Below are 19,140 nucleotides of genomic sequence, written 5' to 3' on the forward strand. Positions count from 1 at the left end.
ACCATAAAACATTTTGAAACAGTTAGATTATATATTCGCTCAAGGAGTTCTTCTGTTCGACAGTAAAAATTTGTTTCACCTTGTAATTAGGACATAAACAAATGTTTTCGTCTTGGTGAATTTATTTTACATATCTATGGATTGTTTGGAAAGATAGTCCTTTCATTCATGCAGCTTAACGTAAGTGCCGCCTTAAACTAATTCGATAGCCTGCCTCATCTGGTCATCAGAGAATCGGCCTGTTTGTCGATTGGTTTTGTTTTTTCGTGGCATTTTCTATCTGTAAGATAGAAAATGCACACTTTTCTATCGGTAAGATATTTTGCAAAGGACCTGTTTTATAAAATCAGTAAAGGAATAGTGAGACATTAAATTTAAATTTTGAGTAGGTTTTTGTGTTTTTAAATTACAACAATTATACAATAATAAATTAATTATTTTTATTTTAATTTTACTATCATCTATCCATTCTTACGGTTCTGAGACACTGTATGTACAGACTGTATTGGAATAAATTGTTGGTACAGTTAATAATTTTAGTTTACAAAAATATTTTTTGAAAGATTTTTGTAACCTTTTAATATAGATAAAATACTGTGTATTTTTCTATATAGAAGGCTACTGTGTATCCAAAATTAAGTGAAAGTTTACGAGGTTTGTATATACTCAAAATTTAAATTTAATGATTTTATCATTTTGTCAAGCAAATATCTAATATACTTAGTACGAACAGTGAGACAGTAAAGGTACAGTGAGACGTGTCTCACTGTTCCATCTGTTGTGCTGTCTCACTGTTACATAATAATTATTTAATAAAAGACGACTAAAAAACTAATAATACTTTTGCAATAATCAAGTATTTTAATGTAATTGTTTTGTAAAATATTTTTCCTTTTACATAAAATAATTTACCTTGTTTAAAAAAAATTCGTTTCTGGAAAACACCGGCCACGTGGATACAGTAAAATTACTCCGACGCGCTTTCTTCGACTGATCAGCGATAACTGAAAATGTTCTTGTTGAATCTTAACAGTTTCTTGTTTGCTTTATTTTAAGGTGACAATAGGCAAAGTTTACTGAATAATAGTATTTTATTCAATAAACTTTGCAATAGGTATGTTCTTTTAGTTTGACCGGAAAATACCGAACGTACGAAGCTCTACCGAGTTTGTCTCAATGTTCCGACCGTCTCACTGTACCTACCTATCCCCTATATAGATATCTCTGTTTCTGTTTTTTTTTAAATTTTTCCTGGCAGTTGAATTTATATTTTTTCAAGTCTATTTGTTATCCAAGAAAAATGTTTTTCTTTTCATAATTTTAGAGGCAATTAAAATAATTTTCGTTAATTATTCCAAGACTTATATCATTTTTCCAAAATGTTTTCAAAAATCTATAATCTTCAAAAATCATTAGGCTGTTAACAGTTTTTCCTGATATTTAATTTTCTAGCAGCCCAACTATTTTTAATTTTTAGGCTTAGTTTAAATGATTTTTAATAGTTTTTTTATTGACCACACCTTTAGCAAAAATATTTTTTTTAGTGTACGATGCCACTGGTAGGTACAACGGAGAATTCTACTTTGGAAACAACTACTGGACCGGCTCCTGGACCTCGTGCCACGAATTACAAACCAAAGAACCCCACAAGAAAACCCCACCATTTCCAACCTACTTCTACGTGGCAAAAGTTACTGTCTTTGGCCAATCAAAAATAACCTCCACGGCAAGTAACCTCAAAATTCAATTTACTAAATTATTTAATTAAAAAAACATTTTAGGACCGCCAAATACATTTGGGGTTATGTTTGCCATTAAGTTGCGGTACTAAGGACATAAAAAACTTACTTTTCAAGGAAATAGAGGGAGCTAAGGTGCGTTTGGAAGTCACAGACGTCAGGGCAGTGCCAGGCAACTATTCTTTAATAAAAGACGTCAAATTTCAAATTTTAGGGTAAGGATATATGTTATGCACTAACATTTTTGGATAAACGAATAATTTTAGGGCCTTTGCTATATCTTTGGCGTCACTTATATTAATAGCATCCCTAGTGGACCTGTATATCCGTAAAAAGAGAAACTGTATTTATCCAGAGAATAGGAATGAGAACAATAATATCGCAAGTACTTCTAAAGAGAGTGGGGAAGGAGTTAAAAGGTCAAAAAGTATTCTTAGTAAGTTTTCAATGGTATATTTATACAAGGGGTTCCAGTAATGAATTTTGAGGAAGAGTGGGGAGGGTTAAAGTAGCCTCGAAAAGGATTTTTTTGAGGTATGTGATTTATGAGATTGAGTTTTTTTTTGAGGTTTATAAGGACTTCTGACAGATGAGACCTAGTAGTAATAGTTAAGATATGAATTATCTTATTTAATTGAAACTTATAGGAAAAAAATGCTCATATTTGTAATACCAAGAAAGTTAGAGGCTTGAAATTAGAACACAAGAAGATTATTGAATACTTATTTAAGCATTTTTTTAAGAAATTTTAAGACTTAAGAAATAGCGTCAAAAAAAAGTAGGAATTTCTAGGGACAAAATGATCATATCTCTAAAACTAATAGAGTTAGAGGTCTAAAAATTGGAACAAATGCCTTCAAAAAATTTATCCAGCAGTTGTTTCAGCGTTTAAAAAATAAAAATAAAAGAAAACCTTGGAATTAAAAAAGAAAAATATCTTAAAAAAGTTCAAGATTCCAAGGACTAAGTGCTCATATCTCTAAAACCAATAGAATTAGTGATGTAAAAATTAGAGCACAAATTCCTCTAAAAAAGTCATTAAGCACCTATTTCAGTGTTTTAAAAAAAATAAAAATAACAAAATAACCATGGAATTAAAAAAGAAAGAATTCTAAAAAAGTTGAAAATTTTAAGGAGAAAATGCTCATATCTCTAAAACCAAAAGTGTTAAAGATGTGAAAAATAGAACCAAAATGCCTTTAGAAAAATATTTGGCACCTAAATCAGCGTTTTTACAAAAAAATTTAAATATAAAAATTAATTCGGAATTCAAAAAGAATAAATTCTCAAAAAAGTTAAAAACTTCAAAGACAAAATGCTCATGTCTCTAAAACCAATAGAGTTAGGGAGGTAAAAATTGGAACATAAATTCATCTACAAAATTCATTCAGCACCTAAATCAGCGTTTTTAAAAAAATATGGAAATAGAGAAATTTATTTGAAATTAAATAACAATAAATTCTCAAAAAAGTTAAAAACTTTAAGGACAAAATGCTCATATCTCTAAAGTCAATAGAGTTAGAGAGGTGAATATTGGAACATAAATTCCTCTACAAAATTTATTAAGCACCTAAGTCATGATTTTTAAAAAAATATAGAAATGGAGAAATAAATTTGAAATTAAAAAAGAATTAATTTTCAAAAAAGTTAAAAACTTTAAGGACAAAATGCTCATATCTCTAAAAGCAATAGAGTTAGAGAGGTGAAAATTAGAACACCAATTCCTCTATAAAATTCACTGAGCTAAATTTTTAAAAGCGAAATTATTCAGCTTTTTTTTTATTTAAAAATGAAGAAATAACCTTGGAATTAAAAAAGAAATCACTCTCAAAAAAGTTGAAAATTTGAAGGACAAAATGCTCATATCTGTAAAACCAATAGAGTTAGAGATGTGAAAATTGAAACACAAATTCCTCTAAAAAAATCATTGAGCACTTGATTAAGTGGTTTAAAAAAAAGTAGAAATATCCTTGGAATCAAAAAAGAAAAAATTCTCAAAAAAGTTAAAAATTTTAAAGACCAAATGCTCATATCTATAAAACCAATACATTTAGGGATGTAAAAATTGAAACACAAATTCCTTTAAAAAAATCAGTAAGCCTTGACTTACGTTTTTTAAAAAAAATTAAAAAGGAGTAATAAGATTGGAATTTAAATAAGAAAAAGTCTCAAAAAAGTTGAATATTTCAAGTACAAAATTCTCATATCCCTAAGAGGATGTGCAAATTAAAACACAGATTTACCATTTTTTTAAAATTAAAAATGAAGGAATAGCCTTAGAATTAAAAAAGAAAAAATTCTCAAAAAAGTTGAACATTTTAAGGACAAAATGCGCTTACGTCTAAAACCAATAGAGTAATAGTTGTGAAAATTGGAACACAAATTCCTCTAAAAAATTCACTTAGCACCTGACTCACCGGTTTTAAAAAAATAATAATAAAGAAATAACCTTGAAATTAAATAAATAAATAATATCTTTATTTAGCAAGAAACTACATTCAATAAAAACATAAATGAAAAATTAACTAAAAGTGTAAGTTGGCTTTAACTGTATCAGGACACTCCGGTTTGTCCATGGATAGTCTCGGTAATCCAGAAACAGCATCCCGGTTCCAGAAATATCCTGTCAGAGGTAGACCATAAATTAAAACTAGACTTAACCAAAATATTATTTCCTTGCCCCACTTATTAAAAGCACAGTTAATTGTTGTTTGCCTTATAATAATAAAAATAATGTCGACTCAGGTTGATCGAGTCGGTTCGGTTGCAAGCAGCCGATGACACACTTTTGGAACTTGGTTGACCTTGCTGACCAGACACATTGGTCTCCCCGTGTAACACTTAGAAATGCTTCGGTAGTTCCAAGAAGCTGTAACCAGTATCCCGGTTGGCCCAAAAATACCCAGTCAACAGATAAACCCAGAATCAATGATGATTAGAGCGGAAACAATGCATACTATAGTAAAACTTAATAAACTACATAATTAAAATAACATAATAAAATAACAAACACAATTTTACTTATTCATAATAAATTTTCTTAAGAGCCCTCTGAATTGATTTAAAGTAATACAATTTTTAATGTTAGCAGGCAAGTTGTTAAATAGAATTAAACCTTTGTATAGAACTGAATTATGCATTTGGGTTGTGTTACATCTGTCGACTAGTATGAAGTCTATACGATTTCTCGTATTATAGTTATGTATATCTCCAAAAACTCTTAATATATTACAAATATAATCGGGGAGCATCTGATGTTTTAATTAAAAAATAAACAAATAAATGTTATACAAAATTCTTTGATGTACAGACAACATATCTAGGACACCCAACATAGAGACAACAGGCTTGTAACGATTACAATTTAGAATCAGTATCATAGCCCTATTTTGAATTCTTTCTAGTTGGTCAATTCTATACTGTGGCAAGTTAAACAATAATGTTGAACAGAACTGTAAACGAGGAAGAGTAATGGCGTTGTAAAGTTTTAATTTGATGTACATTGACAAATTTTTTCCAATTCTTGTGATAAATCCAACTTTTCTTAAAAAATTTCTCATTACATAATCTGCATGAGCATGGAAATTCAGATTAGCATCGAAAATTGTTCCCAAATATTTAATTTCTTTGGCATACAAAATACTTTCCCCATTCACAGAAATCTGTATATTGCCCATGTCTATAGAACTTAATCTAGATTTCTTGCCAAATATACAAAACTTGGATTTACTTGCATTTAAACTTAGTTTATTTCTACAAAGCCAGATGAATAAGTTATTGAGTTCAACGTTAATGACCTGTTGCAGTTTATGAATGTCTTTACCCACCACATATAACATTGTATCGTCCGCAAGCAACTCCACATTACGCCCCCGCACTACCTCCACCATATCGTTGACATACAATAAAAATAGCAAGGGGCCCAAGACCGTTCCCTGCGACACACCATGCTTTACATTAACACTTTCATATGAACTATTTTTGTACATGATTCGCTGAACTATACCACTTAGATAACATTGAAATCACTTCAATACATTATGTTTAAGGCCTAACCGTTCTAATTTCCTAATTAACATTTCTCTACTCACGGTTTCAAACGCTCTCTTAAAATCCAAAAACACAGCAAGTAGTAGATTATCAGAGTCAAGGGCCCTGAGAAAATTATCAACTTTATTAATAATGACAGACTCACATGAATGATTCTCACGGAACCCCGATTGGTTAGGCACAACTATTTTATTTATATTACAATGTTCGAGTAGCTGTTCCTTAACACATACTTCAAGGAGCTTCTCATAAATAGGTACGGTGTTAATTGGCCGAAATTTATTACACAATTTAGTGTTTTGCACTTTTGGAACAGTAGAAAGTTTCCAGGCTTGCGGAAAAACCCCAGTACTTAAGGATATATTGATAATATCCAAAAGACGATTACCCACAACATAAGCAACATCGCAAAGAACCTGCTTAGAGATGCCACTCTCCCCACCACCAACGTTTTTTAGATTTTTAAGTATTTTTTTCATTTTAGTCATCAAAACTTTATTAAATTGTGTCAAGGTTTTCTGGACTGAAGGTGGTTCAATGAAATATGTTTGACCATTTGCTGCTGGTGGAATATCTGCAAGAATAAGATCAATACTATTCACGAAATAATTATTAAATCTATGTGCAATATCATCCTCCTGTGTAATGATTTCATTTTCAAACTTTATTGCATTAGGCATGTTTTGGTTTTTTCCTGGCAAAAGCGTCTTCAGATTTTTCCAGAGTTCTTTTTGATTATTTTTATTTAGATCTATGGTATTCGCAAAAAATATATCCTTTTCTACTCTTATCTTGCTTACTATGTTATTTCTTATAGCTTTATATTCATTCCAAATGTTGTTGTTATTTTCTATAGCAGCCCTTTTATATAATCGATGCCTTTTCTGCATTTGCTTCCTTGTATTTTGAGTTATTCATTTTTTATCGGCATATTTCTGTTTTTGCACAATTTCAATCCTTGGGCACATACTGTCAAGAATTGTTCTAATATCTGTGACAAAAGTATTAGCTAGTAAGTCAACATCTGAACTATTTCTATTCCAATTGCATGTAAGCAGTTCTTCCTGAAGTTTATGGCATTTGTAGGTTTTAAAAGACCTAGTATAACTTACTATATCCATTGGCTGTTCCTTCGATTGATCCATAGAAATTGATATGATAGAATGGTCACTAATTTTAGGAGTTTGATGGACTTTATGCGAAAGAGATTTGTCATTTGAAATTAAATAATCCATCAGAGTCTGACTTCTTTGGACTATTCTAGTTGGAGTCTTAATTATTTGACTAAACCCATTGGTATAAATGATACTTAATAATTTGTTACTATAAAAACTGTTTTTTAATAAATCAAAATTAAAATCCCCAAGGATAATGTTGGTGCCATTAAATCCACTAACTTGCTCTAAATATCCCCCAAAAAACTCTATAAATTTGGCATCTTGTTTCTGAGGCGAATGGTACAAAACAGAGCACAAATATTTACCTCCACTCATAGATAGCTCAAAAGACAACAACCAGACATAATCACCAATAGATAATACAGACCCCACCAATATCGTTTCTAATAAGGGCCAAGACCCCACCTGTTCTACTGTTGTTACTACTACTGTTGTTTCTACTGCATTGCTCCAAATTGTACTTATCAATAATCAACTCACATGGTTCAATAACCGGGGTTACGTGAAAACAAGAACTCACTCAAAAACAAGATCTTAGGCCTCCAGTCATTTACGAGTAAAATAATGTTATCTTTGTTGTTTAGATAACCTTGGCAATTAAAATAAACAATTAAAAAAACAAAACTCACAAAAAAGTTGAAAATTTTAAGGACAAAATGCTCATATCTCTAAAGCCAATACAGTAAGGAATGTGGAAATTGAAACACAAATTCCTTTAAAAATTTCAGTGAGCCTTGATTTACGTTTAAAAAAAAATTAAAAAAGAGTAATAACCTCGGAATTAAAAAAAAAATCTTCAAAACTTTGAACACTTCAAGTACAAAATGCTCATATCTCTAAAACCAATAGAGTTAGAGATGTGCAAATTAGAACAAACATTCCTCTAAAAAATGCACTTGATTTAGCGTTTTTTTTTTTTAAATTAAAAATTAAGGAATAGCCTTGGAATTAAAAAAGAAAAAACTCTCAAAAAAGTTAAAAATTTTAAGGACAAAATGCTCATATCTTCAAAACTAACAGCATTAGAGACTTGACAATTGGAACATAAATTCCTTTAAAAAAAATCACTGAGCACCCGATTCAGCGTTTTTAAGAAGACAAATTAAAACGAAACAAACTTTAAACAAAAAAAAGGAAAAATTCTCAAAAAATTTGAACATTTTAAAGACAAAATGCTCATGTTTTTAAAACCAATAAAATTAAAAGTTTGAAAATTAGAATACAAATTTCTCTGAAAAATTCATTAACCACCTAATTCAGCACGTTTTCAAAAAAATTAAAAAGGGATGAATAAAAAAAAACCTCGGAATTAAAAAGACAAGATTCTCAAAAAAGTTGAACATTCCAAGGACAACATGCTCATATCTCTAAATTTAATAGAGTCAGAAAATTGGAAATTAAAACACAAGGTCCCCTAAGACAATCATTGTACACAAAAAAAATATTAAAAGTGGAGTAACCTTGGAAATTAAAAAAAAAAATGCTGTAAAAGTTAACCATGGACAAATATCTCTTTAATAGTATTAAACTGGAAAATTGGAACCCAAGTTTCTGTAAAAAAATTGTTGAATACCCATTTCAACGTTTTTTTTTAAGTTTTAAAAATGAAAAATATCCTTGGAATCATAAAGAAAAAATTCCCAAAAAGCTTGAAAACTCCATAGACACCATGCTCATATCTCTGAAACCAATAGAGTTAGAGTCGTAAAAATTGGAATAAAAATTCCTCTAAGAAATTCATTGGATACCTATTTCACGGATTCTTTCAAAAACTAACAAAATATATAACTTTGGCATTTAAAAAATTTTCTTATAGAAAAGTTGGCATTTCCACGGATAATATGCTCTTAACTGTGAAACCAATCGAGTTAGAGCCTTGAAAACTAAAACACAGGTTCTTGAAAAATATATTTATTGGATACCTATTATAGCGTTTTTCTACAAATTTTAAAAGTAAAGAAATAACCTTGTAATGAAAATTCACCTAAAAATGAAAACTCTTAGGGAAAAAATGCTCATATCTTTCAAATGGAGTTAAAAACTTCTAGACTATCATAAAATAACTTGCCTCACTGTCTATACATCTTTAATATCCCCAAGGATCTCAATGGTGGGAAGTCCTGTAATTACTCACCTTTATCCCAATTTTTTCCAGATGTTTTCCTTGAAATACTATTAGCATTCTCCTCTATCAAGAATGCCAGAAAAATCATATCAAGCAACACAAGTTCGACCAACATATGCTGCTTGGACGGTCTCAGGGTGTTTTCCATAGCCTGGATCATTTTAGTCCATACATTTCTTCAAGCCTTTGGTATCGGCCGAAATAAAGACTTGAGGATTATTACTGAAAGAACGTTCTTATATCAGACTATTAGCAACGCTACTTTTTCAGTGGATACGTTCTTTTTTATCAGGTGAATATACTTCATTAATTTACGTTTTAACTCACTTATTAATGGCTTGTTTTAGTGGTTTTTTAGTCAGTTTAGGGGTCTTCAGAAACTCTTTAAAACCAGACAAAAAACACGAAAAAAAGTGGACATCTTTACTCACTTTTGGTTTTACTATATTTTATCGGGTCTTAAGGTTAACTCCCGCCTATTTATTTTTGATAGGGGTGAGTCAAGTGGCCATGAGTTACATTTCCACGTGAGTAAAAGCGAGTAGCATATACAAAAAGTAAATCACAAAAATTATTTTAGTCATTCAGTGTTCACATCCGGATTTATCGATCATATAACATGCGAGAAGTTTTGGTGGAGGAACATCCTGTATATAAACAATTTATACCCTCAAAAGGAGATGTGCATGCTGTGGTCCTGGTACATGGCTAATGATACTCAATTTTTTGTTCTTGGCACTGTTTTATTACTAATTGCCATAAGGTAAGTCATCTGTCATTAATTTTTTAAATGTCACAACTGTCATCTGTCAACAATATTAAAGACCTGAAATATCAGAGCTATCATTTATCATTTATCTGTGGACAATAGCAAACACGTCATTATTATCAGTATTTTTAAACCAACTGCCAAACTGTCGTGTGGCAACAATGTTAAAGAGGTGAAACGTCATGGTTGTCATTTGTCAATAACATCAAACACATGGAACATCATAGCTGTCATCTGTCAACGAAGATTTATCTCAAAAGTTTTCAAAAAATAGATCAAAAAAACCATTGAAAACAAGTATTTTTGTTTGCTGACATTCGATCTGATTGAACCTTAAAAATCACTGGGGAAATAAATATTTGAAGACAAAAATCTCTTAAATCATTATTTAGATAAATACTTTAGATAAGCTAAAGATTTTGTGACTGTGATAAATATTTCATCAGTTCCAAAGAGATAAATAAAAAATCTCTTAAATCACTGCTAAGATAAATATATTATCATTTCAAAGGTCACAAATGATCAAAGCAATATTTTATTACTGATGAGCCTTTGAAATCATTACTGTGATAAAGAATTTATCATTAGCAATCAAATTATAGGATAAGATTTTTTTTTGGTAAGTATCGTTAAATCACTGTGAAGATGAATATCTTGGTATTTCCTAATAGATGATTAAAAAAAAATTATTTACTGGTTGTGATTCGTCGAAGTTTTTGAAATCACTGCTGTGTTAAATATTTCATTATATCCCAACAACTGATATGGAAAAATATATTTTTTACTATTTAAGCCTTGTCAGGTCTTTTGAATCACATCCAAGCAGATAATAAACAAAAATCTATTTATCAATCAAAATTATTAATAAACTGACTTATTTTTTTTTTAATCATTGCTGCGATAAATTTATCATCACAGTGAAATAAATCATAGGTAAAATACAATTTTGTCATGAACTCTTTTGATCACTGCTAAGTCATTTAAGTTATTAAATGTGACAAGGATCTTAATATACTTGATGGATCTTTAGAAACACTGATCAGATAAATATTTTATCACATTTATAGGGGCCCAAAGCACCTGAACTATATAGGAATCGTTACGTTAATTATTTTTCTCTCTTCTTGGATCGTAACCTTTATGCTGGCGATGACGTACAACTATACAGCGAAAATTCAAGCACCTTTTTTCATGTTTGACCTTTTTTATGATAAACCTTGGATGCGAATTACTCCGTACTTAGTAGGAATGATAACAGGTATAATTATCATAATAAAAATAACCTTTTTTTTTAATTTGTTGAATGTCTTTTTAGGTTACGTACACTTTAAACTAAAAGGCAAATTGCTGCTTACACCTGCAGTGGTTACTATAGGATGGATCCTTTCTTTAGCTTGTCTGGCCTCTTTGGTTTATGGATTGGGTGAGGAAGGATTGGTACTACCCGCCTCCGCTTTATATGTAAGTACTTTTATAGGAAAGAAGGTCAAGAAAATGTGTAAAAAATTTTTTAATGGAATGTTGCTACTGTGAATTTAAGGAATTTGATGGGTTGCATGGCATAGTTGGGTCAAATGGTTGTTGAGTTATAAGAGCGTAAATGTCAAAAAATTAGAATTTTTTAACATTATTTTAAGGCTATAGTGGTAGATTCTATGAAAGTTGTGTAAGGGATTCTGAAATTATGTCAAGAAAAATGCTTGAAAATTATAGATTTTCTGAGAAAGAACTAAAATTATTAATTAAATGTTTAGCTGCAAAGCGTCAATTTCAATCATTTGTCAGGAAATTTAAAAGATGAACCAATTTTTAAGCAACGAAATTTTAATTTTGAAAATTTACAAACTTTTAAGATCAGAAGGCGACAATTTCAAAAGCTTGAAATGTTTTGCGAATTTTTAAGCAACTCAGTCTCGAAACTTTGCTCAACTCAAATTTGAAAATCTCTTATTAAATTTAAATATTCAAGAAATTTAATGAATTTGTACGCTTATATTCAAATTTTTTTTCAAAAATAAATAAAAAACGGGGATTTAAAGAATTTTACGATTTTCTTTAGGAAACAAAATCTTAATTTCGAAAACTTCTCAGGAAATTTAAAAAATACTGAATTTAAAGAATTTTAAGAAAACGAAACCTTAATTTCCGAAATTTGCCAGAAAATTAAAAAATTCAAGCGACGAAGCTTGAATTTCAAAAATGATCAAGGGACTTAAAAATTCGACGATTTTTTTAGAAAACAGAACATTCATTTTAATAAATAGGACGTTTATTAAACAAATGTAAAATACAATTTTAATTCAATATTAATCTCGATATTAATACATATTTTACCATAAATTTACCGCAATAAACGTTCATAAGTATTGTCGAAAAAGCAAAAATCATTTTGCTTTTTGTGTGACACTTTCTTACACTTTTTCACTTCAATATAAGTCCTTGGGTATATAATTTAATATTTGTTTTCTTTTTGGTTCACAAAACTGTTTAAATCCTCTCGCGATAGTACCCTCAGTAACCAGTCTGACACTTTTCTTTTAAAACTAATAAAACTTTCACAACATTTAATATCATCAGGGATTTTATTATATAGTCTTGGAGTTAGGTATAGCCAGCTTCTCTGTCCGCACGTTTTTTTGCATTTTGGAATAATAACTTTATTTGAAGACCTTAAATTATAGTTTGTTTCGTTGGAAACTAAACTTTCTTGAGGTTTCTTAAACGATCTTAAGAGCATTCTATAACAGAAAAGCTGTCTAATATCCATGACACCACTTATGCCATATAATGTATCCGATGGAAAAAACCTACTTTTGTTAAATACAATTTTAAGTGCGCATTTTTGAGTTATTTCTAAACCTGTAACATGTGAGTTTAGCACTCCTCCCCAACCAATTATTCCATAGATCAAATGTGACTGCACTAATGAAAAATATAGAGTTTTTAATTGATTTGTTGACAGGAAGTCTTTTAAATAGTTTAATTTTGGCATGACACATCTAATCTTTTGAACAACATATTTGATGTGATGGTCCCATCGGAGGTTGTTGTCCATAATAATTCCCAAATATTTTATAGTCTTTGTCGCAGGTATTGCTTGATTATCCACTACTATGCCTTGACAGTTTATTGTTTTATCATTGGGAGAGAATAATATGCATTTGATTTTTTCAAGATTTACAGTTAATAAGTTAAAATCAAACCATTTTTTAACTAGCGAAAAATCCCTTTCTGCTTGAATTTTTAATTCCTCCCATGTTTCTCCCTTAAACAAAATAGCAGTATCATCAGCAAATGATATAGTTTTACCATTGATGTTCAGTTTAAGTAAGCCATTTATATACAAAACAAACAGTAGTGATCCCAAAACAGTCCCCTAAGGAACGCCACAGGTTATCGACCCAGCCTCACTCATTACTCCACCGATTTTTGTATATTGTATTCTATCACATAAGTAGCTCTTTATGATATCAAATATTTTTCCTCTAAGGCCATATCTTTTGATTTTTTCTAAGAGCAAGGAGTGCGAAACCGTATCGAACGCCTTGGCCAGATCAACAAAGATACACAATGTCGGGCTGCTTTCATCAAGATTTTTATATATTTGTGATGTGAGCCCAGCAATTGCATCCTCCGTCGATCTACCCTCCATGAATCCATACTGATTCTCGGATATCAATTTGTATTTTTTTAAGAATTTCATGATTCTACTTTTTAGCACTTTTTCAAAAATGTTTGCTATGTTTGTTAACAGCGAAATTAGTCTGTAGTTTATAATATCCAGTCTACTTCCAGATTTTAGCAAAGGAGAAATAATACCTATTTTTAATGGTTTTGGAAAATATCCCTTTTTTATACATTTATTTATTAAAAATGCTAATGGGTATGAGATTTGACTGTCTATTAATTTTAAGATTTCAGTACGTATACCATCAAAACCGGAGGATTTTTTTGTCTTTAATTTTTTTATAATCTTTAATATTTCTTGTTCAGTAACAAAATTAACAAACATATTGTTTGCTATTTCAGGTTCGTTGTCAATAAAATTTTTAGGTTTTTTAATTTTTTTGGCATAGTTTTTCCCTACTGAGCAATAGTGTTTATTAAATACGTCGGTTATTTTTTTTTATCAGATATAATTTTATTTTTTGATTTTATTTTTTCAATTTCCTGATTTTTTTGGTTTTTGTTATAAATTTTATTAACTGAATCCCATAGGCATTTGGTGTTTTGTTGGTTACTTAGTAATTTTTCAAAATATTGTTTTTTTGAGGCGGCGATGGATTTTGCAAGACTTCTTTTACACATCTTGTAATTTTGTTTTAGAGTTAAATTATTAGATTTTTTTAATTCTTGATGTAGTACATTTTTACTTAAATAATTTAGTAGGCATTTAATTAATAGCAATTAATAGTACATAAACATGCAATTAATAGCATTTAGTAGGCTTGGACTAATCCAACCCTTCCTTGGAATTTTTTTTTTGTTTATTTTAACGTTTTTTGTATTTTTTTGCATGATTTTTGTTATGTTATTTATAAAAATGTTCGTCATTTCATCTAAGTCCTTACAAGAGTAAAAATAATTCCAGTCTATTAAAAAGGAGTCTTGTATCAATTTTCCATAATTAATGTATTCTTTAATGATTTTATTTACAGAATTTCTATATAAATTGTTCTGATCTCCTATTTCAATGATAGTTGGATAATGATCCGTTATCTTGTAATTTAACAAATAAGCTTTAATATTTTCAGAATTTCCGGATTTAACAAAGTAGTGGTCTAGACAGGATTTCTGTAAATTTCTCTCCCATGTGCAAACATCATTTACGTACGAAACATAGGAGTTTGCATTAAGAAGGTTAAGATATTCTTGAACATGATTTAAATCTTGTTTTTCCTTTAGGATATTAATATTAATATCCCCACAAATAACGTGAACATCCAACCTAGGCAACTCAGATAAATAATAAAGCAAGTCTGCATTAAAAACGTCAGCATCTGTGGACGGTGGTCTGTATATAGCAGTAATTTTAAAAGATTCATTTTTTTGTTGAGTTAGATCAATATCAATAAAATTTATATTTGACAATTTTTTTATTTCATATTTATAACTGAACTTTTGACTAATGTATACAAGAACACCGTCATTTTTATTAATATTGCCATGATTGTAAAGCAAATCATATCCTGAAATATTTAAAATATCTGTGTTCAATATCTGATAAGTTTCTGTCAATACTATGATATCAAAATTTACCTCAATCTGTGACAATAAGAGCAATAAATTATCAAGATTTTTAACAGCACTACAGATATTTAGTTGAAATATTTTTATGGAATTATGATTAAAACATTTTGAGTTAATACTGTTTAAATCACTGCACAATATGGTTTTATACTCATTAGCTTCAAAGTTTAATATATATGGATCCATTTTCCTTTTGTAATTAATTTAAACTAAAAACTATATTTAATATTTACTAAATTACCTACTAAAATTTTACACTTTTTTTTTTTTGTTTTTTTTGTTTGTTATTGTGCGCTTACCCAATTAGTTTTTAGACCTTGTTTTAATTCTATTTGCATCAGATAACGACGAAGTTTTGGTTTTAGTTAAAGGCTTTTTACTTGATATGTTCTTCGGTGTTTCTTGGTTGACAGTAGAATTATTTGTGGATTCTTTGTGATTTGTGATTATTTTGTTTCCTTCATTTTTCCTGACTCGATTCTCCTGTTGCTGCTGGTGGATCTCTATATCTTCCTCCGCCTTGTCTTTATTATTGTGTTGTACTGTGTCTTCAAATGCTTCATCCAAATCTCTACTTACTGTTGGGGTAGCTGGAGCACTATTAGGACGTCGATCTAAAACGACATATTCGCCTTCATCCAGTTGTTTTGCAGTATATCCTACGTATTTAATGTAAAGTTTAAATCTTCTTATGTAACTGCTTTCATCTGGTTGTTGATTCCTTATAATTTTTAAATAGTTTCTTAATTTTCTCAAGTCCTCCTGTTGATTTTTGGTCAGATCATCCGAAATCCCAATTTTTGTTCCTTTTAGTTTCTTGAGATTAACCAGTACATGCTTTTTTCTTAAAAAACTTACAAACTCGATTTTGATAGGACTATTTTCGGATTTTCCTAACAAATATACATCGCTTATATCTCGTTCGGATATGTCTGTTCCTAGTACCTGATTCAGATCTTGACAAAGTTTAGAGACATTGTAAACTACTTCCTTATTAATGCCAAAAACAATAATATTTTTCTTTTTGTTTTTTATTTCATAGTTTTCAATTTCTTCTTTAAAAGAAGTATTTTCCACTTCAAGTTTTTTTATTTTTGTCTCTAACTCCTCCAATATACGGGATTCACTGTCCCTTATAGATTTTTTTAGTTCCTCTCTAGTGTTCTGTAGCTCAAGTAATAATTTGTTGACCGCTACTTCATCCATTCTCATGTACGGGCCGCTTTAACGATTCAGTACCGTCTTATCAGTGCAAGACAGTATCTAGTACCCGTGACCTTGCTGTTTTTACGAGGTAAATCCACGAATACGAACAACTGCACGAGGTATATACAGGCATTTATAATTGCAATTTGTTGCTTGCTTTGTTTCCAAATTCAAAATATAAACGAAGAATTTAATTCAGTAGCTCTAATTTATATATTTGTTACTAAATTTAAACATTTATTTTACTTTTAGAATTAATAAATACGGTTTTACTTCGGAACGAATTTAAGCGCGACTGGTCGGCGTAAAGGTCGCCATACCATAATATAAAAAGAAATTTAAAAATTCACTAAATTTAGGTATTTAAAAAAAAATTTTAGTTTCAATTTCAAAAATTTGTCAGGAAATTTAAATTTAAAAATGCAGGAAATTTTTATGCAACGAATTATTAATTTCGAAAAATTGTCAAAGAATTTAAAAATTTTACTAGAAACTTCAAGAAATTTTTACGAAACGAATCTTCAATTTCAATCATTTGTCAAATTTGTAAGTTTAGACATTTAATGAATTTTCATGCAGCGAATTATAAAATTAGAAAAATTATCAAGGCATTTAAAAGTTTCTAAATCTTGAACATTTCCATGAAATTTAAATATTTACTGAATCAAAGAAATTTAAATAATTTTTAGACAACAAGGCATCAGTTTTTAAAATTTTCCAGGAAATTAAAAAGTTCGAAGCGGCGAAGACTCGATTTCGAAAACTCATTAGAAATTCACCGATATTTTAGGAAACGAAGCATTAATTTTAATAATTTAACAGGAAATTTATAAATTCACTGAATTCAAGAACTTCATAAAAATTTTAGGAAAAGGAGCTTTAACTTCAAGAATTTATTAGAGAATTTAAACATTTAACGAATTTTTATGCAATGAATTTAAAAAACTTATCAAGAGATTTAAAAATTTCACCATTTTTTTAGGATATAAAATCTCAATTTCAAAAATTTGTCAAAAAATTAAAAAATTTAAGAAATTCAAATAATTTTTGAACAATAAAGTCTAGACGTCAGAAACTGAAGAACTGTTTTTTAGTAAGTAAAACATCAATGTCAAAAAATTGCAGAAAATCGAAAAACTCACTGAATTTAATAAATTTTAATACATTTTACTCTGTATCTTATAAACTAGACGCGTTTCGTATGAGCTCTTATATTTTTATTATTTAAAATCGGAAAAAAGTTTTAAAGATATATGTGTCTGGTATCAGTTTGTGCCCAAAAGTGTCTAGTATTTGATTCTTTTACTAAAAAATCCGTTTGAAAATTATTAGTAGTGAAAAGTTACAAAATTGATAAATAAAGTAGTGAACTAAAATCGGTCTATTGTTATCCAAGTGAATAGAATCAAATTGTTAATGTGCGATAAAGCAGCGCATATTTGGAATTTAATGAAACCCGAATAAAATTTAGTTCGGTGAACGAGTAAACTGCCAGGACTGGAGTAGGATAATTTTAATTTTCAAAACTCTGATGTGTTTTTGTGTGTATAATGGCAAGTAATAGTACAAATGTGTTTGATGGAGATCCTGATAGTTGTTTTAAATGTAAAGTCGTGTTTGACGATTTTAAAGCAATAATTCAGTGCACAGCATGCAAACAGTATCTTCATGGAAAGTGTGGAAATGTAGATATGCGGGGCTTCCACATGAGGAAGTCAACCTGGAAGTGCGATGGGTGCGACGAATCAATAGTTGATGTACCGAGAACCAGAAAGCGTAGCAGGGTCGATGATTTCATTGACCAGGACTGTGTTGCTGAAATCAGCAACAGCTTACAGTTTCTGGTGGCGAAGAGGAAGGAACTGGGAGATAAGGTCGATATGTTACTACACGAAAATCGAAGTTTAAAAGAAGAAGTCGCTAGCCTTAAGGAGATCAAAGTTACACCAGCTGCAGCAGCTGCTATATGTCCAAATGTACATTCAATTTCCTATGCGAGAGCAGTACAAAATGACAATAACATTTTGGTGGTGAAACAAAAAGATGCGGAGAAAAATATTAAGCAGATTAATGAGGTCATAAGAAGAAAAGTAGACCCAACTGATATCGGCGCTAGCTTATCATTGAATGGGCCTACAAAAAGGGGAGGAATTCTTTTGAGGTGTGGTAACGAGAAGGATCTGAAGGTTATACAAACTCAAATTTGAACAAAAATGGGGGATAAGTACGTAGTAGATCTTCCTAAATCATTGGAAAGATTAAAGGTAGTCGGAATCAATGAGTGTGAACATTCCCTGACTGATGGGGAAATTGTGGGCAAAATTGAGAGGCAAAACAACATACAGAGGAATTCAAAAACCAAAATTAATGTAATCAGGAAAACAAAGATTATTAACAAAAGATTTAATTTGATTATTGAAGTTGATTCAAACACCTATAGTTACTTTATTGAAAAAGAAAAAATAAACAGTGGTTGGAACAGATGCTGGGTATTTAATGATTACAATATTCGTCGTTGCTTTAAATGTTGCCGTTATGGACATATTGCCAATGATTGTGAAGGAAGTAAGGTGTGCGGTAAATGTACTGGCGAACATGATGACAAAGAATGTAATGTGGATGTACCTAAATGTGTAAATTGTGCAGCGTGAAATCAAAAGTACGGTCTTAACTTAGATGTTCGTCATACTGTGTGGGAGATCAATAAATGTGATTCGTACAAAAGAATTGAGGGCCTCCAGCGAAATAAGTATACCAAATAGCAATTAGATTCAAATATTGTCTACAACTCAAGCATTGTCTATGTAAACTCTCAAGGCTTTT

The 19,140-nt window shown here is 29.9% G+C and overlaps 1 protein-coding gene across 1 annotated transcript in view; it reads left to right on the forward strand.

The window, feature by feature from the left end:
* Positions 1–19,140, forward strand: part of LOC126748829 (nose resistant to fluoxetine protein 6-like) — a 38,453-nt gene that overhangs the window by 4,756 nt on the left and 14,557 nt on the right. Inside the window, exons 2-9 of the mRNA XM_050458319.1 lie at positions 1,545–1,726; positions 1,782–1,954; positions 2,006–2,175; positions 9,123–9,384; positions 9,440–9,619; positions 9,673–9,855; positions 10,929–11,119; positions 11,177–11,322. Coding sequence (XP_050314276.1) covers positions 1,545–1,726; positions 1,782–1,954; positions 2,006–2,175; positions 9,123–9,384; positions 9,440–9,619; positions 9,673–9,855; positions 10,929–11,119; positions 11,177–11,322 — 1,487 coding nt within the window. The remainder of the gene's footprint in view (positions 1–1,544; positions 1,727–1,781; positions 1,955–2,005; positions 2,176–9,122; positions 9,385–9,439; positions 9,620–9,672; positions 9,856–10,928; positions 11,120–11,176; positions 11,323–19,140) is intronic.

Source organism: Anthonomus grandis, chromosome 2 (genome assembly GCF_022605725.1).
Source record: "Anthonomus grandis grandis chromosome 2, icAntGran1.3, whole genome shotgun sequence".
Lineage (NCBI taxonomy): Eukaryota > Metazoa > Arthropoda > Insecta > Coleoptera > Curculionidae > Anthonomus > Anthonomus grandis.